At 35.7% G+C, this 15544-nt stretch overlaps 1 protein-coding gene across 2 annotated transcripts in view; it reads left to right on the top strand.

Moving 5' to 3' along the window:
* Window positions 1–15544, top strand: part of LOC120852609 (DNA polymerase kappa-like) — an 87304-nt gene that overhangs the window by 51105 nt on the left and 20655 nt on the right. For both annotated transcript variants that reach the window (XM_040225942.1, XM_040225940.1), the window contains exons 3-5: window positions 3467–3586; window positions 9988–10140; window positions 13990–14121. In XM_040225942.1, the coding sequence (XP_040081876.1) occupies window positions 3467–3586; window positions 9988–10140; window positions 13990–14121 (405 nt within the window). The remainder of the gene's footprint in view (window positions 1–3466; window positions 3587–9987; window positions 10141–13989; window positions 14122–15544) is intronic.

Below are 15544 nucleotides of genomic sequence, written 5' to 3'. Positions count from 1 at the left end.
AGACAAGGGTGCCCACTCTCATCACTACCATTCAACATTGTTTTGGAAGTTTTAGCCACAGCAGTCAGAGAAGAAAAAGAAATAAAAGGAATCCAGATTGGAAAAGAAGTAAAACTCTGTTTGCGGATGACATGATCCTCTACCTAGAAAACCCCAAAGACACAACCAGAAAATTACTAGAACTAATCAGTGAATATAGTAAAGTTTCAAGATATAAAATTAATGCACAGAAATCCCTTGCATTCCTATACACTAACAATGAGAAAACAGAAAGAGAAATTAAAGAGTCCCACTCACCATTGCAATGAAAAGAATAAAATACTTAGGAGTAAAATTACCTAAAGAAACAAAAGACCTATATATAGAAAACTATAAAACACTGATGAAAGAAATCAAAGAGGACACAAATAGATGGAGAAATATGCCATGTTCATGGCTTGGAAGAATCAATATAGTGAAAATGAGTATACTACCCAAAACAATCTATAGATTCAATGCAATCCCTATCAAGCTACCAATGGTATTTTTCACAGAAGTAGAACAAATAATTAAACAATTTGTATGGAAATACAAAAAACATCAAATAGACAAAGGAATCTTGAGAGAGAAGAACAGAACTGGAGGAATCAACCTGCCTGACTTCAGACTATACTACAAAGTTACAGTCATCAAGACAGTATGGTAGTGGCACAAAGAAAGAAATATAGATCAATGGAACAAAATAGAAAGCCCAGAGATAAATCCACACACCTGTGGACACCTTATCTTTGATAAATGAGGAAAAAATATACAATGGAGAAAAAACAGTCTCTTTAACAAGTGGTGCTGGGAAAACTGGTCAACCACCTGTAAAAGAATGAAACTAGAACACTTTCTAACACCATACACAAAATAAACTCAAAATGGATTAAACATCTAAATATAGGACCAGAATCTATAAAACTCCTAGAGGAAAACATTGGCAAAACACTCTCTGACATAAATCACAGCAAGATCCTCTATGACCCACCTCCCAGAGTAAGGGAAATAAAAGCAAAAATAAACAAATGGGACCTAACTAAACTTAAAAGCTTTTGCACAATGAAGGAAACTATAAGCAAGGTGAAAAGACGGCCTTCAGAATGGGAGAAAATAATAGCAAATGAAGCAACTGACAAAGAATTAATCTCAAAAATATACAAGCAGCTTATGCAGCTCAATATCAGAAAAATAAATGACCCAATCAAGAAAATGGGCCAAAGAACTAAACAGACATTTCTCTGAAGAAGACATACAGATGGCTAACAAACGCATGATAAGATGCTCAACATCACTCATCAGAGAAACGTGAATCAAAACCACAATGAGGTACCATCTCACACTGGTCAGAATGGGTTTTATCAAAAAGTCTACAAACAATAAATGATAGAGAGGGTGTGGAGAAAACAGAATGCTCTTACATTGTTGGTGGGAATGCAAACTAATACAGCCACTATGGAGAACAGTGTGGAGATTCCTTAAAAAACTGGAAAAAGAACCGCCATATGACCCAGCAATCCCACTGCTGGGCATACACACCAAGGAAACCAGAATTGAAAGAGACACGTGTACCCCAGTGTTCATCGCAGCACTGCTTACAATAGCCAGGACATGGAAGCAACCTAGATGTCCATCAGCAGATGAATGGATAAGAAGGTTGTGGTACATGTACATAATGGAGTATTACTCAGCCGTTAAAAGGAACACATTTGAGTCAGTTCTAATGAGGTGGATGAAACTGGAGCCTATTATACAGAGTGAAGTAAGTCAGAAAGAAAAACACCAATACAGTAGATTAGCACATATATATGGAATTTAGAAAGATGGGAACGATGATCCTACATGCAAGACAGCTAAAGAGACACAGATATAAAGAACAGACTTTTGGACTCTGGGAGAAGGTGAGGGTGGGATGATTTGAGAAAATGGCATTGAAACATGTATAATACCATATGTGAAATAGATGACCAGTCCAAGTTTGATACATGAAACAGGGCACTCAAAGCAGGTGCACTGGGGCAACCCAGAGGGATGGGATGGGGAGGGAGGTGGGAGGAGGGTTTGGGATGGGGGAACACATGCACACCCGTGGCTGATTCATGTCAATGTATGGCAAAACCCACCACAATATTATAAATTAATTAGCCTCCAATTAAATAAATTTTTTAAAAAAAGAATCCACCTTCTAATGCATGGGACACGAGTTCAATCCCTGGTTGGGAAACTAATCCCAACTATAGAAGCCCATGTACCACAACTAAAGAAGCCCCCTGCATGCCCCAACGAAGACCCAATGTAGCTAAAAAACCAAAAAAACCCAAAACCACAATGAGATACATTCATAGTATTACAGCCTAGAATTGCTGTAATAAAGACAAACTAACAGATTTTGCAAGGATATGGAGAAATTGGTATCCTCATACATTGCTGGTAGACTTGTGAAATGCTTCTGCCATTTTGAAAAACAGTTTTGCAGTTCCTCAAAGGGTTAAGCAGGGAGTTGCCATGTAACACAGAGATTCCACTCCCAGTTACATATCCAAGGAAGATGAAAACATGTGACCACATAAAATATGTACACAATTGTTCATTGCAGCATTTTTCATGATAGCCAAAATGTAAAAATGATCTCAGTGGCCATCAGTCTTATAAATAGGTAGATAATATGTTCACTGATGGAATGATAGATGATTTTCTAAAAGTTACTTTCTACATTTTATTTAATGGCTAATATTAAATATTTTAAAGTACTGTTTACTTAAAACAGACCGCTAATTATTTCTCCATTAAAAAAAATGATGGGTTTGTTTGAGATTAGCAGAGAATTGCAGTTCAAGGACTGCAGCCGTGGTAAGCCACGTGCAAGTGCTCAGCAAAAACAAAGAGAACTCTTTCCAAGAGGAGAAAAGGAAGTTGACAAGGGTATATAGTAAACAGAGGCCATGACTTTTCATTGGCTGCGTCGTTGCCAGGAAAGTCTTTGTTCTTTTTGTTGCTTTCTGCTATCATCAAAGGGGGCCAGAGCTCCCTCTTCTGATCTCTGAGTATTTAATGAGGTTTCTGTTAATTTTTTACAATAATTTTTCAATGAAGGTAAAGAAGATAATTGATGACCCAGCTGACTAAATCCTTGGATGTGCCTGGAGGATCCCACCTAGGATATGCTTTTATTTCCCAAATGGAGATCTGTACTCATCTTGAAGAGTTTGTACTGTGCTTACTGCCTCACAACAATCTTGTGATTTAGGTAACTGTAAGTTCATTTTACAGATTAGGGAGGCTGAGGCATAATAAAATGAACTTTAGGGTCACCGAGCTAGTAAGTAATGGAGGTTAGTTTTGAATTCAAGCCATTCTCTTTCTAGAGTCTGTACTCTTAGCCATCAGTTCACAGTGATGCTTTCCTTCAGCCCTTTCTCTTATGCTGTGCATTCTTTTCCTACATTAGGGGTCCAGATTTTATGGAAATGAGCTCAAGAAAGAAAAGCAAGTCAACCAAAGAATTGAAAATATGATGCAACAAAAAGCTCAAATTACCAGCCAGCAGCTAAGGAAAGCACAATTACAGGTATTAATTCAATTGCTAAATATAGTAGTTGCTGGTAGAATAATAATTGGTAGTTAAAATGCATCATGGTCAAATTATAACTGAAAACAAGTTGAAACTTAAATGTTTGTTACATTGTAAAGCATAAAAATTTAACAAATGTGCACACAACTTTGTAAAAAATTGCCCAAATGTTTTTACATAAAGACCCACACCTAAGCATTGTCACCTCCATTAGAGTAAATGGAGCCTTTAGTTAGGTTAAGTGACTTGCCCAGCTTCGTATGACAGGTAGTTGCCAGAGCTAGGATTTAATCCAAAGCTTTTGTTCTTTTTATTAGATACATACGTTGCAGCTCGAAAAGGCCCCAAGATAAATGTGACATGTTTTTTGAAAAACTAGTTTTTCAAAAAAGATTTGGGAGAACATGTTAACTAATTAAATTTGAAAGTACTTGGTAGAATGCCAAATGTACATGAATTTTTAAGATAAAACACAAGACTTCTAAAAGTTAGGGGTCATTTGGCTTCTTTGGCATCTTTGGGGAATAAATGCTTAATTTCCTATGGTATTACAAGTTCTTTCAGTAGAAAAGTTTGAGAAGAGCCAGTCTGTAAGGCATTAGGTGGTAGATTGAGATCTCAAGGCAGTAAAACTAAAGTTTACATTTAAAGAGTTCTACCCTCTATCAAAATCTGATTCAGTTTTACAAAGTACTTTAAGCTATAACATAGCAATAAAATTATAACATTAATCAAGTATGCTATAAAATTCTTCTCATGATGGGAGTTCAGGTATTATAAATTTTGTTTTCTTTACCAAACTAGTATGTCATTTTTTTTGGACATATGCTTTCCTAGAGCACAGGCTAGTTTTTTATCTTCTATGTTAAGTAGTCTGCTATCGTGACTGAAGATAATTTGTCAAATCATCATTTTTAATGTTTCATGGCAGCTCAGTCTAGGGAGGTACATGACATTGTGATGACCGTTGGTATTTGTGTATCTTTGCACTCTTGTCCTGTTACTGTCGCCAAAGATTGTACCATTTTACATTTTCAATATAAAAATGCTGGTTTCCTCACATACTTGTGTAAAACTCAGTTTTCTCAACTTTATCAGTCTTTTAGTTTTTGCTGATACAATGTCCAAAATATTATTGTTGTTTTAATTTGCCCTCCTTTGATTACAACAGAGAAAGAATGTCTTTTCACATATAAGTTAGACATCAGTATTTCCCTCTTGTGGGAATAGCCTCTGTTATTCTTTTAGGATATAGGCTAAATAACTGGCACAAGAGACTCTAAAATATAATGGTTCAAATAAGTTTATTTCTTTCCCACATTATAGGTTAAGTAGTCCCAGCTGCTCTGGTGGTTCTGATCCCCATAGTAATTTAGAGACTCAGGTTCTGTTATACATTGAAAGAAAGAAAAGGAGAAAACTTAATTGAAGAAAAGTAATTTGCTATTAAGCAAGTGAAAGAGAAGTTACGTGTGTTACCTTAACTCACATTTGAGTTTCATGGCCAAAAGTACAAGAGAAGCTATCAAATATATTCTCTTAAGTGGGTAGCCATATGTTCAGCTAAAAATCTATTACTATGAAAGGAAGAGAATAGATTTCAGGGTTCAACTAGCAGTCCAAAGCAATATTCTTTGCTCACATTTCTAGAGTTTATTTCTCCTCATTTATAGATCTTATCATATAATAAATATTTTTTGTCTGTCACTTATAAAGATTTTTCTAATACGTACCATGCAATTTTATTTATTGAATGATAATAACATAGTTTAATACTCCCCCTCACCACTCTTCTTTAGAAAAACATTTTCTTTTCATCCATCATTTTTTTCATACAAGATTAAGCATTATTTCATCAAGTTGAAAAGAAATTCCACCCCGTCCAAAGTAACATTGTTTTTAAGTTGATGTTACTCCTTAGGCGGTTTAGTTTCTGGAACTCTTTTTTATTTATAGCCTACAAATATATTTAATAAAGTTTTAAAGATGTAATACATAGGAGTGGCATAGCAACGTCTTGCTGTTTATACTACTTTTAAAACTCATATCCTTAATATGCTAATAATCTGAAGAAATAGAGAATCCCTTACATTGTGTAGCAGAACTTCACATTTTGTTAACAGTTTTAGTTGACTATTCCATGGGAGGCTCTGTGACATCTTTTACAAAGGAAATGGAAGGAAGTGTGTTTTTTGTTGATTGTAAAATTGTTTCAGTTTTTGAGCTTCCTTTAAAAGAAGTTATATAAGTGGGAGGGGATTGAGGAAATCCTAAGGAGGCTAGAAGATCTGAAAGAACAGAGGTTTTCATGGAAAACGTGTTTCTGTTTTGAAGTAATGAAATTTCCAAATAGTATTTTATTTTACTATATTTTATTATATGTAATAGATATTTTATTATATGTAATAAGTAAGCTCTGAAGGCATAAACTCACCTGATGTTTCTTCAGAACCTAAGTATCCCTACCCAATCCCATCCTCATTAAACTTCTTAAAAGCATAATCATTTTTGTAGCTGTCAAAGCATCTTATTGTAACTTGAGCTCATGGATTGAATAGATAAGCATCCATGTTATATTAAATGGCAACTACTGAGTAAATCAGTGAATTTTGACCACTTTAACGGTTGATTTGGAGAACTCGGATTTATTCCACAATTTTTAGGTTAATACTAAGTTAAGAAAATGAAAAACAGTATTTCTGAAGTAATCTCCTAAATCTTTTAAAAATATTTTTAATGTAAATAAGATATAATATCGATATAAAATATGCCACTAGAACTCTATTTGAGCTTATTTCAGTGTTAAATACTTTAAAAAAAATTTTGTTTTAGGGAAGTATCATGATATAATGGAAAGAGTATAGGCTTTAGAGAAACCTGATTTCCAGGTTTAGTTCTAACATTTACCAGTTCTATGACTTAGAGCAAATTACATAATCTTCCTCAGCTTTAGCTTCATATATAAAATGGGGATAATAAGTATTCTCTCAATTAATTTGACCAGTAGGTGAGTTAACATAAGCATTTTGCATATTACATATAATATAATCAACAAATATCATTTCTACCTTAAAAACTATAGGTAATATCACTAAGCCCTTACCATATCCCTAGATAAGTGCATTACATGGGTATCTCTTTTAATTCCTTCCATCTTTTGCAATTGGTTTAGTCTCTCCTTCAGTTCAGTTCAGTCACTCAGTCGTGTCCGACTCTGTGACTCCATGGACTGTAGCACGCCAGTCCCTCTTTACAAATAAGGTAAAAATGAGAGGGGTTGAGTTGCCCACTGTCATTTAACTAGTAAGTGGCAGGCCTGAGACCTAAACAAAGCCCTTACCCACTGTGACACACACTGGCTCTGAACTGTAGCAAGAGGGATGAGACTTGGAAGTCATTCCGAAAGAGAAATGGAGGGAAGGAAACCGTGAATGAGGATTTCAGCAGATGAAACTGGAAAAAAGCAGTGGTGTGCATTTGGTAGATGTAGAAGAAAAGAGTTCAGAAAAGGGTGACCAATGAGAGATAGTAAAGGAAAGTGGAATGTGTGAGTCATTCAGTGGCGAGGTTTCCTTTTGGCAACTGTACACTTGCTGTAAGCACAGAAAGAGAATAGATTGTTGAAGAAACTGTCAGAGCATTAACTTATGAGTCTAAGGAGAGGTGTTTTTTCCCCCCATTTGGCTTGCTTTCTGTTTATTATCTTCTTCCTTTTCAGTGTTTCTGGGTTAAGATATTTCAGATGCAGCTCCCTTATACTCAGTCAACTCAATTCTTAGGCACATTTTCTGGGTTAATCTACCCTTGTTTTTATTAGTCTCCATGACTTGTTTACATCTTTTTAATGTCGGGATGTTATTCTCTATTTTAAAATTGAAGTACTGGAAGAAATATTTATTTTAAATCTGGATGATAAATTGGAATAATGTTAAAAAGTTCTGTTTATTAGATGTAGTGTCTCACTGCATGAAATCAGCCTTATCCAAACTTTTTCTACAAATACTGTTTTCTCCTTTTAAATGAGATATATATATAAATTATATGTATGTAATAAGCATATATATATATTTTGTTCAATGCTAAATCATGTCCATATATAAAAGAATAAAATTTATACTGATAAATATAAATGGGTATATAAGTCTCTCTTCCCTTTCTCTTTTATGAGGAATTTATTTGTATAGTTGCCATTATTTATTTTCATGTTGCTAACCTTTTAAGATTTACATTCTAAGTAACTTTCACAAATCAGTAGAGTATTGTTAGCTATAGCCATCATACTGTACCTTAGACCCCAAATCTTATTCATCTTTTTTTTTGTTTTAACTGAGGTAGATCAGTTGACCTATAACACTGTGTTAGTTTCAGGTGTACAACATAGTGTTTTGATTTCTGTATGTTACAAAATGATCACCATGGTAAGTCTATAGTTACCATCTATCATCATACAAAGTCATTATAATATTATTCCCCATGTTGTACATTTCATTGTCATGACTCATTTATTCTATAACTGGAAGTTTGTACCTTTTAATCTCCCAATGAGGAAAAAATTTTAAAGCAGATAAGGTCTTTCTCCTGATGGAACTCACAATTTAGAATCTAGTATGGTAAGTGCCATAATAAGAGCAAGAAAACAAATAAGGGAACATTGAATTCTGTGGCACAGAGGTCAGAGATCCAGTTGTGATTGAGGGGTGTCTGAGCCGATCCTTGAAGGATTGGTGTCAGAACTAGGAAGGGCATTGTACGCAGAGGAACAGCCTGAAGAAGACACAGAGCAGCTAGGTTATTCAGTGAGTTTTAGGCTAAACAAGTTTGGATCCTCTAGAAAGCCTCACTGTGGCTATTGGAGACAAATATGAATCAGAGTGATTGTCTACAAAAGAGGAATTGCAGTTTTTTGTTTTCTCAGGGTTTTCCTGTTTGCTTGTTTGTTTTTGGTTTTACTTTTTCTAAAATGATTTTTAATTGAAGGATAAAGGAGTTACAGTTTTAACTTGTAACCTAGGAGTTAACTAGTGTCACTATAACATTAAGAAAGAAGACCTTGAAAAGAAAATTTCTGCACAATGAAAACAAGGTAGAAGTCAAACAAGGGGAAAAGGCTCCATTATACCCCCCTGAAAGTCTCCACCTTTTAGAAAACCTAGTCTAGGGATTATCACATCTCATTCAGAGCTCACCCCACTTGCTTACTTCTGGCTGCTTTTCTCTTAAGTTTTTATTGCTTTGTTGTGAAGTTTTCCAGTGATCCTTTTACGAGTTAGACTTGCATTTGTTAAACTTGGACCATGTGCCAGTCACACCTCCACACTCTTCATGTATTCTCTTTCATTCAGTAGCTTTCTTCTCTCTTCTCTTCCTGATTTTACTTAATGGCCTTACTGACTTCCTTATATGTTACTAGATTAAAATGGTCACATAGCCACCCTCAGCTGCAGAGGAAACTAGAATATTGTATATTTAGCTTTTTCAGCCTGCACAGTAGATGCCACAAAAACGGAACACTTGGGAATGGGTATGTTTGCTACGTAAGCCCTTTCTCACTGCCCTACTTTGGTTATTTCTTTCATTTCTCTTTCTTCTTTCTTATCAGTCTAACTGTTTTTCTCTAAAGAAACAAAATTGTTTAAACTTCAAAATTTCTCATTGTTATTGTTGAAATTTCATGAAAAAATAAATTGTAGATTAAATTTTCAATTTTGATTCAAATAGACTACCAATTATCAAATTTTAGCCTTAAAATAGCAATTCTACAGAGGAAATGTTTACATCATGCCTTAAGACAATCAGTTGTACAGTACTATTCAATATAAACATCATATGCCAAAGAAGTATAATCGTTTATTGTACATTTCCCTTCTTAGTATTTTAAGACATTAATATTATGAGTCAAATAGAAGTTGTTTATTTTACCTAAACAGAAGCTTTTAGTTACAGTAAGTTTTCCAAATTTATAAAGCAGTAGAATTATTTGATATATAAGTAGTTGGAATGCTTTATTCATTCAGTAAATATTTATTAAGTACCTATTATGTACTTGTGGGTATTGAAAAATGAAAGAGTTGGGAGGGAATGATATTTGAGAACAGACTGCCTGTCCTCGTGGAAATAAAAGCTATTACCAGTCTTAATAAACAGTAATCAAATATACATAGATAGGTATGGGATGGACGAAGACAAACAGACATCTACTAAAAATAAGATTAGTGTTGGGACTTCCCTGGCAGTTGAGCAGTTAGCACTTGGTGCTTTCACTGGCATGGCCTGGGTTCAGTCCCTGGTCAGGAAACTAAGATCCCGCAAGTGGAGTGGGGGGAAAAAAAGGTTAGTGTTAGGATTATTGCTATTTCAATATTATATTCCTAAAATGTGTTAACTTTGTAAAAATTGAGGTTGACAGATTTGCAATGGAATTGGAACAGAGCCGGGATCTGAGCAGTACCATAGTGCACATTGACATGGATGCTTTCTACGCAGCTGTAGAAACGAGGGACAATCCAGAGTTGAAGGATAAACCCATGGCAGTAGGATCAATGAGTATGCTGGTAAGTATTGCAGACAAAAAAGAAGTTTCATGACATATTCATATTCAAGTAATCGGTTCATGAAAGGAAAAGACCTCTTTAAGTTCTACCAGTTCTATCAGAATATTTTTCTAGGTGTTTTATAGGTATTCATTTACTGAATCCTTTCAACATCACTTGAGGTACACATTTTTATTTCCATTTGACAGACAAGAAGATGAATTCAAAGAAGTGTTTTATAATGTTCCCAGTGTTATCAATTCAGTTCAGTTATGTCCAACTCTTTGCGACCCCATGGCCTGCAGCGCACCAGGCCTCCCTGTCCATCACCAACTCCTGGAGTTTACTCAAACTTATGTCCATTGAGTCGGTGATGCTATCCAAACACCTCATCCTCTGTCGTCCGCGTCTCTTCCCGCTCTCAATCTTTCCCAGCATCAGGGGTTTTTCCAGTGAGTCAGTTCTTCCCATCAGATGGCCAGAGAGAGTACTGGAGTTTCATTTTCAGCATCAGTCCTTCCAGTGAATATTCAGGACTGATTTCCTTTAGGATGGACTGGTTGGATCTCCTTGCAGTCCAAGGGACTCTCAAGAATCTTCTCCAACACCACAGTTCAAAAGCATCAATTTTTTGGTGCTCAGCTTTGTTTATAGTCCAACTCTCCCATCCATACATGACTACTGGAATAACCATAGCCTTGACTAGATGGACCTTTGTTGGCAAAGTAATGTCTCTGCTTTTGAATATGCCATCTAGGTTGGTCATAACTTTTCTTCCAAGGAGTAAGTGTCTTTAATTTCATGGCTGCAGTCACCATCTGCTGTGATTTTGGAGCCCAAAGATATAAAGTCTGTCACTGTTTCCACTGTTTCCCTATCTATTTGCCATGAAGTGATGGGACCGGATGCCATGGTCTTTGTTTTCTGAATGTTGAGCTTTAAGCCAACTTTCTCACTCTCCTCTTTCACTTTCATCAAGAGGCTTTTTAGTTCCTCTTCACTTTCTGCCATAAGGGTGGTGTCATCTGCATATCTGAGGTTATTGATATTTCTCCCGGCAATCTTGATTCCAGCTTGTGTTTCTTCCAGCCCAGCGTTTCTCATGATGTACTCTGCATATATGTTAAATAAGCAGGTGACAATATACGGCCTTGACGCACTCCTTTTCCTATTTGGAACCAGTCTGTTGTTCCATGTCCAGTTCTAACTGTTGCTTCCTGACCTGCATACAGATTTCTCAAGAAAATGTTACAAACCTGGTAAATGATAGAGTGACATTTTATCTTTCTGTTGCAAATTATATTTTTCTTAAGTAACTGTTCTAGTTAAAGAGAATTGAAAAATAAAGAAAAAGAAATGTTATTCTAAAGCAGAAATTTGCAAACAGTGGCCTACAGGCCAAATACAGCCTGCTACCTTATTTTGTAGATAAAATTTTATTGAATACAGCATCGTAAATCAACTATATGTGTGTGCTTAGGGGCTCAGTCGTGTCCGACTCTGCGACCCCATGGACTGTGTAGCCAGCCAGGCTCCTCTATCAATGGAATTTTCCAAGTTAGAGTACTGGAGCAGGTTGCCATTTCCTACTCCAGGGGATCTTCCCAATCCAGGGATTGAACCCACATCTCTTGTGCCTCCTGCATTGGCAGACGGATTCTTTACCACCGTGGCACCTACTCCAGTAAAAAATTTAAAAATTTTTATTGGAGCACTGTCACACCCACTCATTCATTATTGTTTCATTAAAAGAGCAGAGTTAGTAATTGCCACAGAGACCATATGATCTGCAAAGCCTAAGGTGTTTGAACATTTACAGAAAAAGTTTACCAACACCAATTTTGGAGTAGCATGTTTTATTAATATAAGTACTGTAACTAAGTAGTTCTTTCCATGACTTGAAACCTTTGCATTTCTGTTACTGTGTGGCTTTTCTTTATTGCCACCCTCACCATCGCAGGTAAAAGTGACCAGAATAGCTGTGTGTAGCCAAAAATGTGTTGGGAATTAGAAATGGCAACTGAAATAGATGAGTTTGGTTTAAAAAAAAAACATGCAAGAGAAATAAGGAAGGTTCTTCCTTGTTCTAACTCTTTTCAATGCCTTCGATAGCTATTAACATGATTCCTTAGTTGTTATTTTATTATGAAACTACAGTCTGTTCATTATCTCTGCTCCCACAAGTATTTAGGCAACTGACAGTCCTGGTTCTAAAATAATCTTTATAGGAAAGTATACTCGCCTTTCCTACAGATCATCAACTAATACTTGAAAAAAAGTATATTCAGTGTTATTAAGAATACATATCACCATGTTTTGATGTGAAATTATGCACATGAACCTCTTTAGTACTTAGTGAACATTCATTTGGGCTCACGACTCTGTAATTCGAGCAGAGTACAATGGGGAGGGTTTGTTTATCCGACTTGGGGTTGGCTAGGACTTTACCTGGAGCTGAAGGATCCCAAATGGCTTCACTAACGTCCCTCCAGCTATGGGCTTTCTCCTCCACATGGTGCTTTCTCCTCCACATGGTCTTATTAAATCCTGTTAATAAGATCTCTGTAATCTGACACGAAATCTTCACATAGTTGCTGGACCCCACAAAAGCAAAGGCAGCAGCTGCAGACTTCTTTATGCCTAGGTTTCAGGACTCATATAATGTCACTCCCTCACATGCCTTTGGTCAAAGCAAGTCACAGCACTAGTCTCTTGGTAAGAGGAACTAGAACCCACCTTTTGACAGGAGGAACTGTGAAAGATTGTGACTGTGATTTACAATCCCCCGCAAACCTAAAGGTTAAAGGACATCATATATAAAATTGTTTTTCTACTGTACTGTAGATCTAGCTTTTTTAATATCAATCCCAATAGGTTTCTTCATATTAATATTTAAAGCATTGGTTCATCTTCCAAGTGCTGTCTGCATTTTCTATTCCAGAATGTTGACCTAGGATTAGCATAGTTTTGATTACTATCAAGATATTTTAAATGCCACTTGAAAACTATAAATGGCAAATTTATATTATCATTTCTGAAATACCCTTTCATTTGGTAGATTTTGTTTTACATTCTTTGAATTTTCACTTTAGATTCCAAGGATTCCATTTGTGATTAATTTTTTCTAAATGGTACTGTGGCCTACCACATTAGCCTAGATTGTTGCCAGGTATTTTCATCAGCAGGATTTAATAAGTAATGTTTTCCTGTTTACTCTCATAATTGTTAAGTACCATCTCCTAGTTAAAATGTGTTCACCAAAAAAGGTATTCCAGCCTTAAGAAATAAAGCTTAATTTTAAAAGTTCTTTTGTGCTTTAATCATTTCATGTTTGAGACTTAATTTAACTGACCATATATTAGACCATATATTTCTTTTTTTTGTAGATGAAAAATTTCCCAAATCCCAAATAGAGCAAATTCTAAATCCATACTATTATACTATACTATTACTTGATATACTTTTACTTTCTGTAACTTCCATACTATTTGTACTATATAGCTTTATACTACTATAACTTTCATGTAACGTCTCCCTCTATTATCTAAACATCTATATGTACTATATTACATATATTCATTAAAGCCAACGAAGTTTAGTTACTTGAAATGTAAAAGAACCTTTTTAATAGCACAGTCTTGCTTTTTACCTCATGTCACATTATAAATATGAGACAGCAGTGGGAGAGGGTCGTGGTACTATATATACCATGATATGACGAAGGCAAAAGCTTGATTTGAGACAGTAGCCTATAAAAGAAATGTCTTTGAACTGAAAATGCATATCAGTAATGTGTTTCTTTTGAAAGCATCAATCAATATGTCAATTTTGGTTTGAATGTTTTTCCCCGTGTGGTCCGCTTTCTTTCAGACTACTTCAAACTACCACGCAAGGAGATTTGGTGTCCGTGCAGCCATGCCAGGATTTATTGCTAAAAGACTCTGCCCACAGCTTATTATAGTGCCCCCAAACTTTGACAAATACCAAGCTGTGAGCAGAGAGGTAAGTCTGCTATCTCATTCCTACTTATAGCCTCTTGTTGATTTCACGTCATATAGAGAGACAGGTCCAAATACCATAGCACAGCAGAATCTATCCTTAGCTTACCCCTGTAAGTCTCCCTTCTACCACTTCCTCAGCTTATGTATCGAATATTGAGCTGCATATATGTCCAGACTATACCCTTCTATTTCCCAGTTTTTGTTTTTTGTTTTTTTGCTTTTCCATGTGTTTTCTCATCTGCATAGAAAATTCTTATCTCCCCAGAAAACCCTGCGTTACCTCAATTATAACCTAAATTAACTTTAGCTATTTTTCTGTTAATGTGCAATGTACATTTTCTTCTAGAGTCACCTTATATTTATAATCTACAGACTTAATCCCATAACATTAATTCCAAGCTCTTTTCTGAGTAAATTTTTTATCAATGTTTTTTAACAGTGACAAAATTAGCTTATTTTGATTAGCTGCTCTCCTGGCCCCATAATCTAGTGAAGGTGCTTATGAGCATTTAATATCCCGAAAACCATAATCAAAGAAAAAGGGGACTAGTCTATTGCTTTGAAGAAGATCTCCGAAAAAGAGAGAGATGGTTATTCATGAAAATTGCCTAAAGTGTGATATATGAAAAACTGTCCTTTCCTCTAGTTTTGGTAATAACTGGACCATCATGCCAGTGCTAAAACTTAAGTCAGAAACTGAAATTTCAGTGTACGATGTCAAAATATGTTTAGACTACTGTGGCAAAACGCACTGTGTTAAAGACTGCTGTCTGAATCGAAACACTTAAAAACTCCAGTCTCACACTTATTACCATTTAGTCATGTAAACTGTCTTTAGATTCACTCTTCTGATTTGTGTTCCACCTCATTTCCCCTAGAAATGAAAACTCCCCCAAATTAAAATGATATTCCACCCCAATTTTTTTTACGTTTTTAACAATTCTTTCAAAAACCAGTCTGTGGAAGCAAGTGCTTTGCTGCCTGCATCTGCAAAGGTGGTAGGGAAGGGGAGGCACCTTCACACGGGTTACCGTGTATCTGTTGTTGTTGTTGAGTCCTGTCTGACACTTTTGCAACCCCATAGACTGTAGCCTGCCCGGCTTATCTGCCCATAGGATGTCCCAGGCCAGAATACTGGAGTGGGTTACCGTTTCTTTCTCCAGGAAATCTTTCTGACCCAGGGATCAAACCTACGTCTCCTGCATTAGCAGGAGGATTCTTTACCCCTGAGCCACGTAGGCTTTTAATACTAATAAGTTTGAAAATCTTTCAAAGACTTTTAAGTTCTGCTTTAAGTCAGTAAAACTTCTGACAGCATAACAATGAGAACCAAATTGTTTTAGTTCCCTTTAGTTATTTACATAAGTTAGAGAAATCTGTCTTCAAATTTGATCAGGATCTAACAAGTTTATTTGCAGATGACA

Source organism: Oryx dammah, unplaced genomic scaffold (genome assembly GCF_014754425.2).
Source record: "Oryx dammah isolate SB20612 unplaced genomic scaffold, SCBI_Odam_1.1 HiC_scaffold_26, whole genome shotgun sequence".
In the NCBI taxonomy this organism is placed as follows: Eukaryota; Metazoa; Chordata; class Mammalia; order Artiodactyla; family Bovidae; genus Oryx; species Oryx dammah.
The sequence above is the reverse complement of the archived record's forward strand: the minus strand, read 5'-3'. Positions and strand labels throughout refer to the sequence as shown.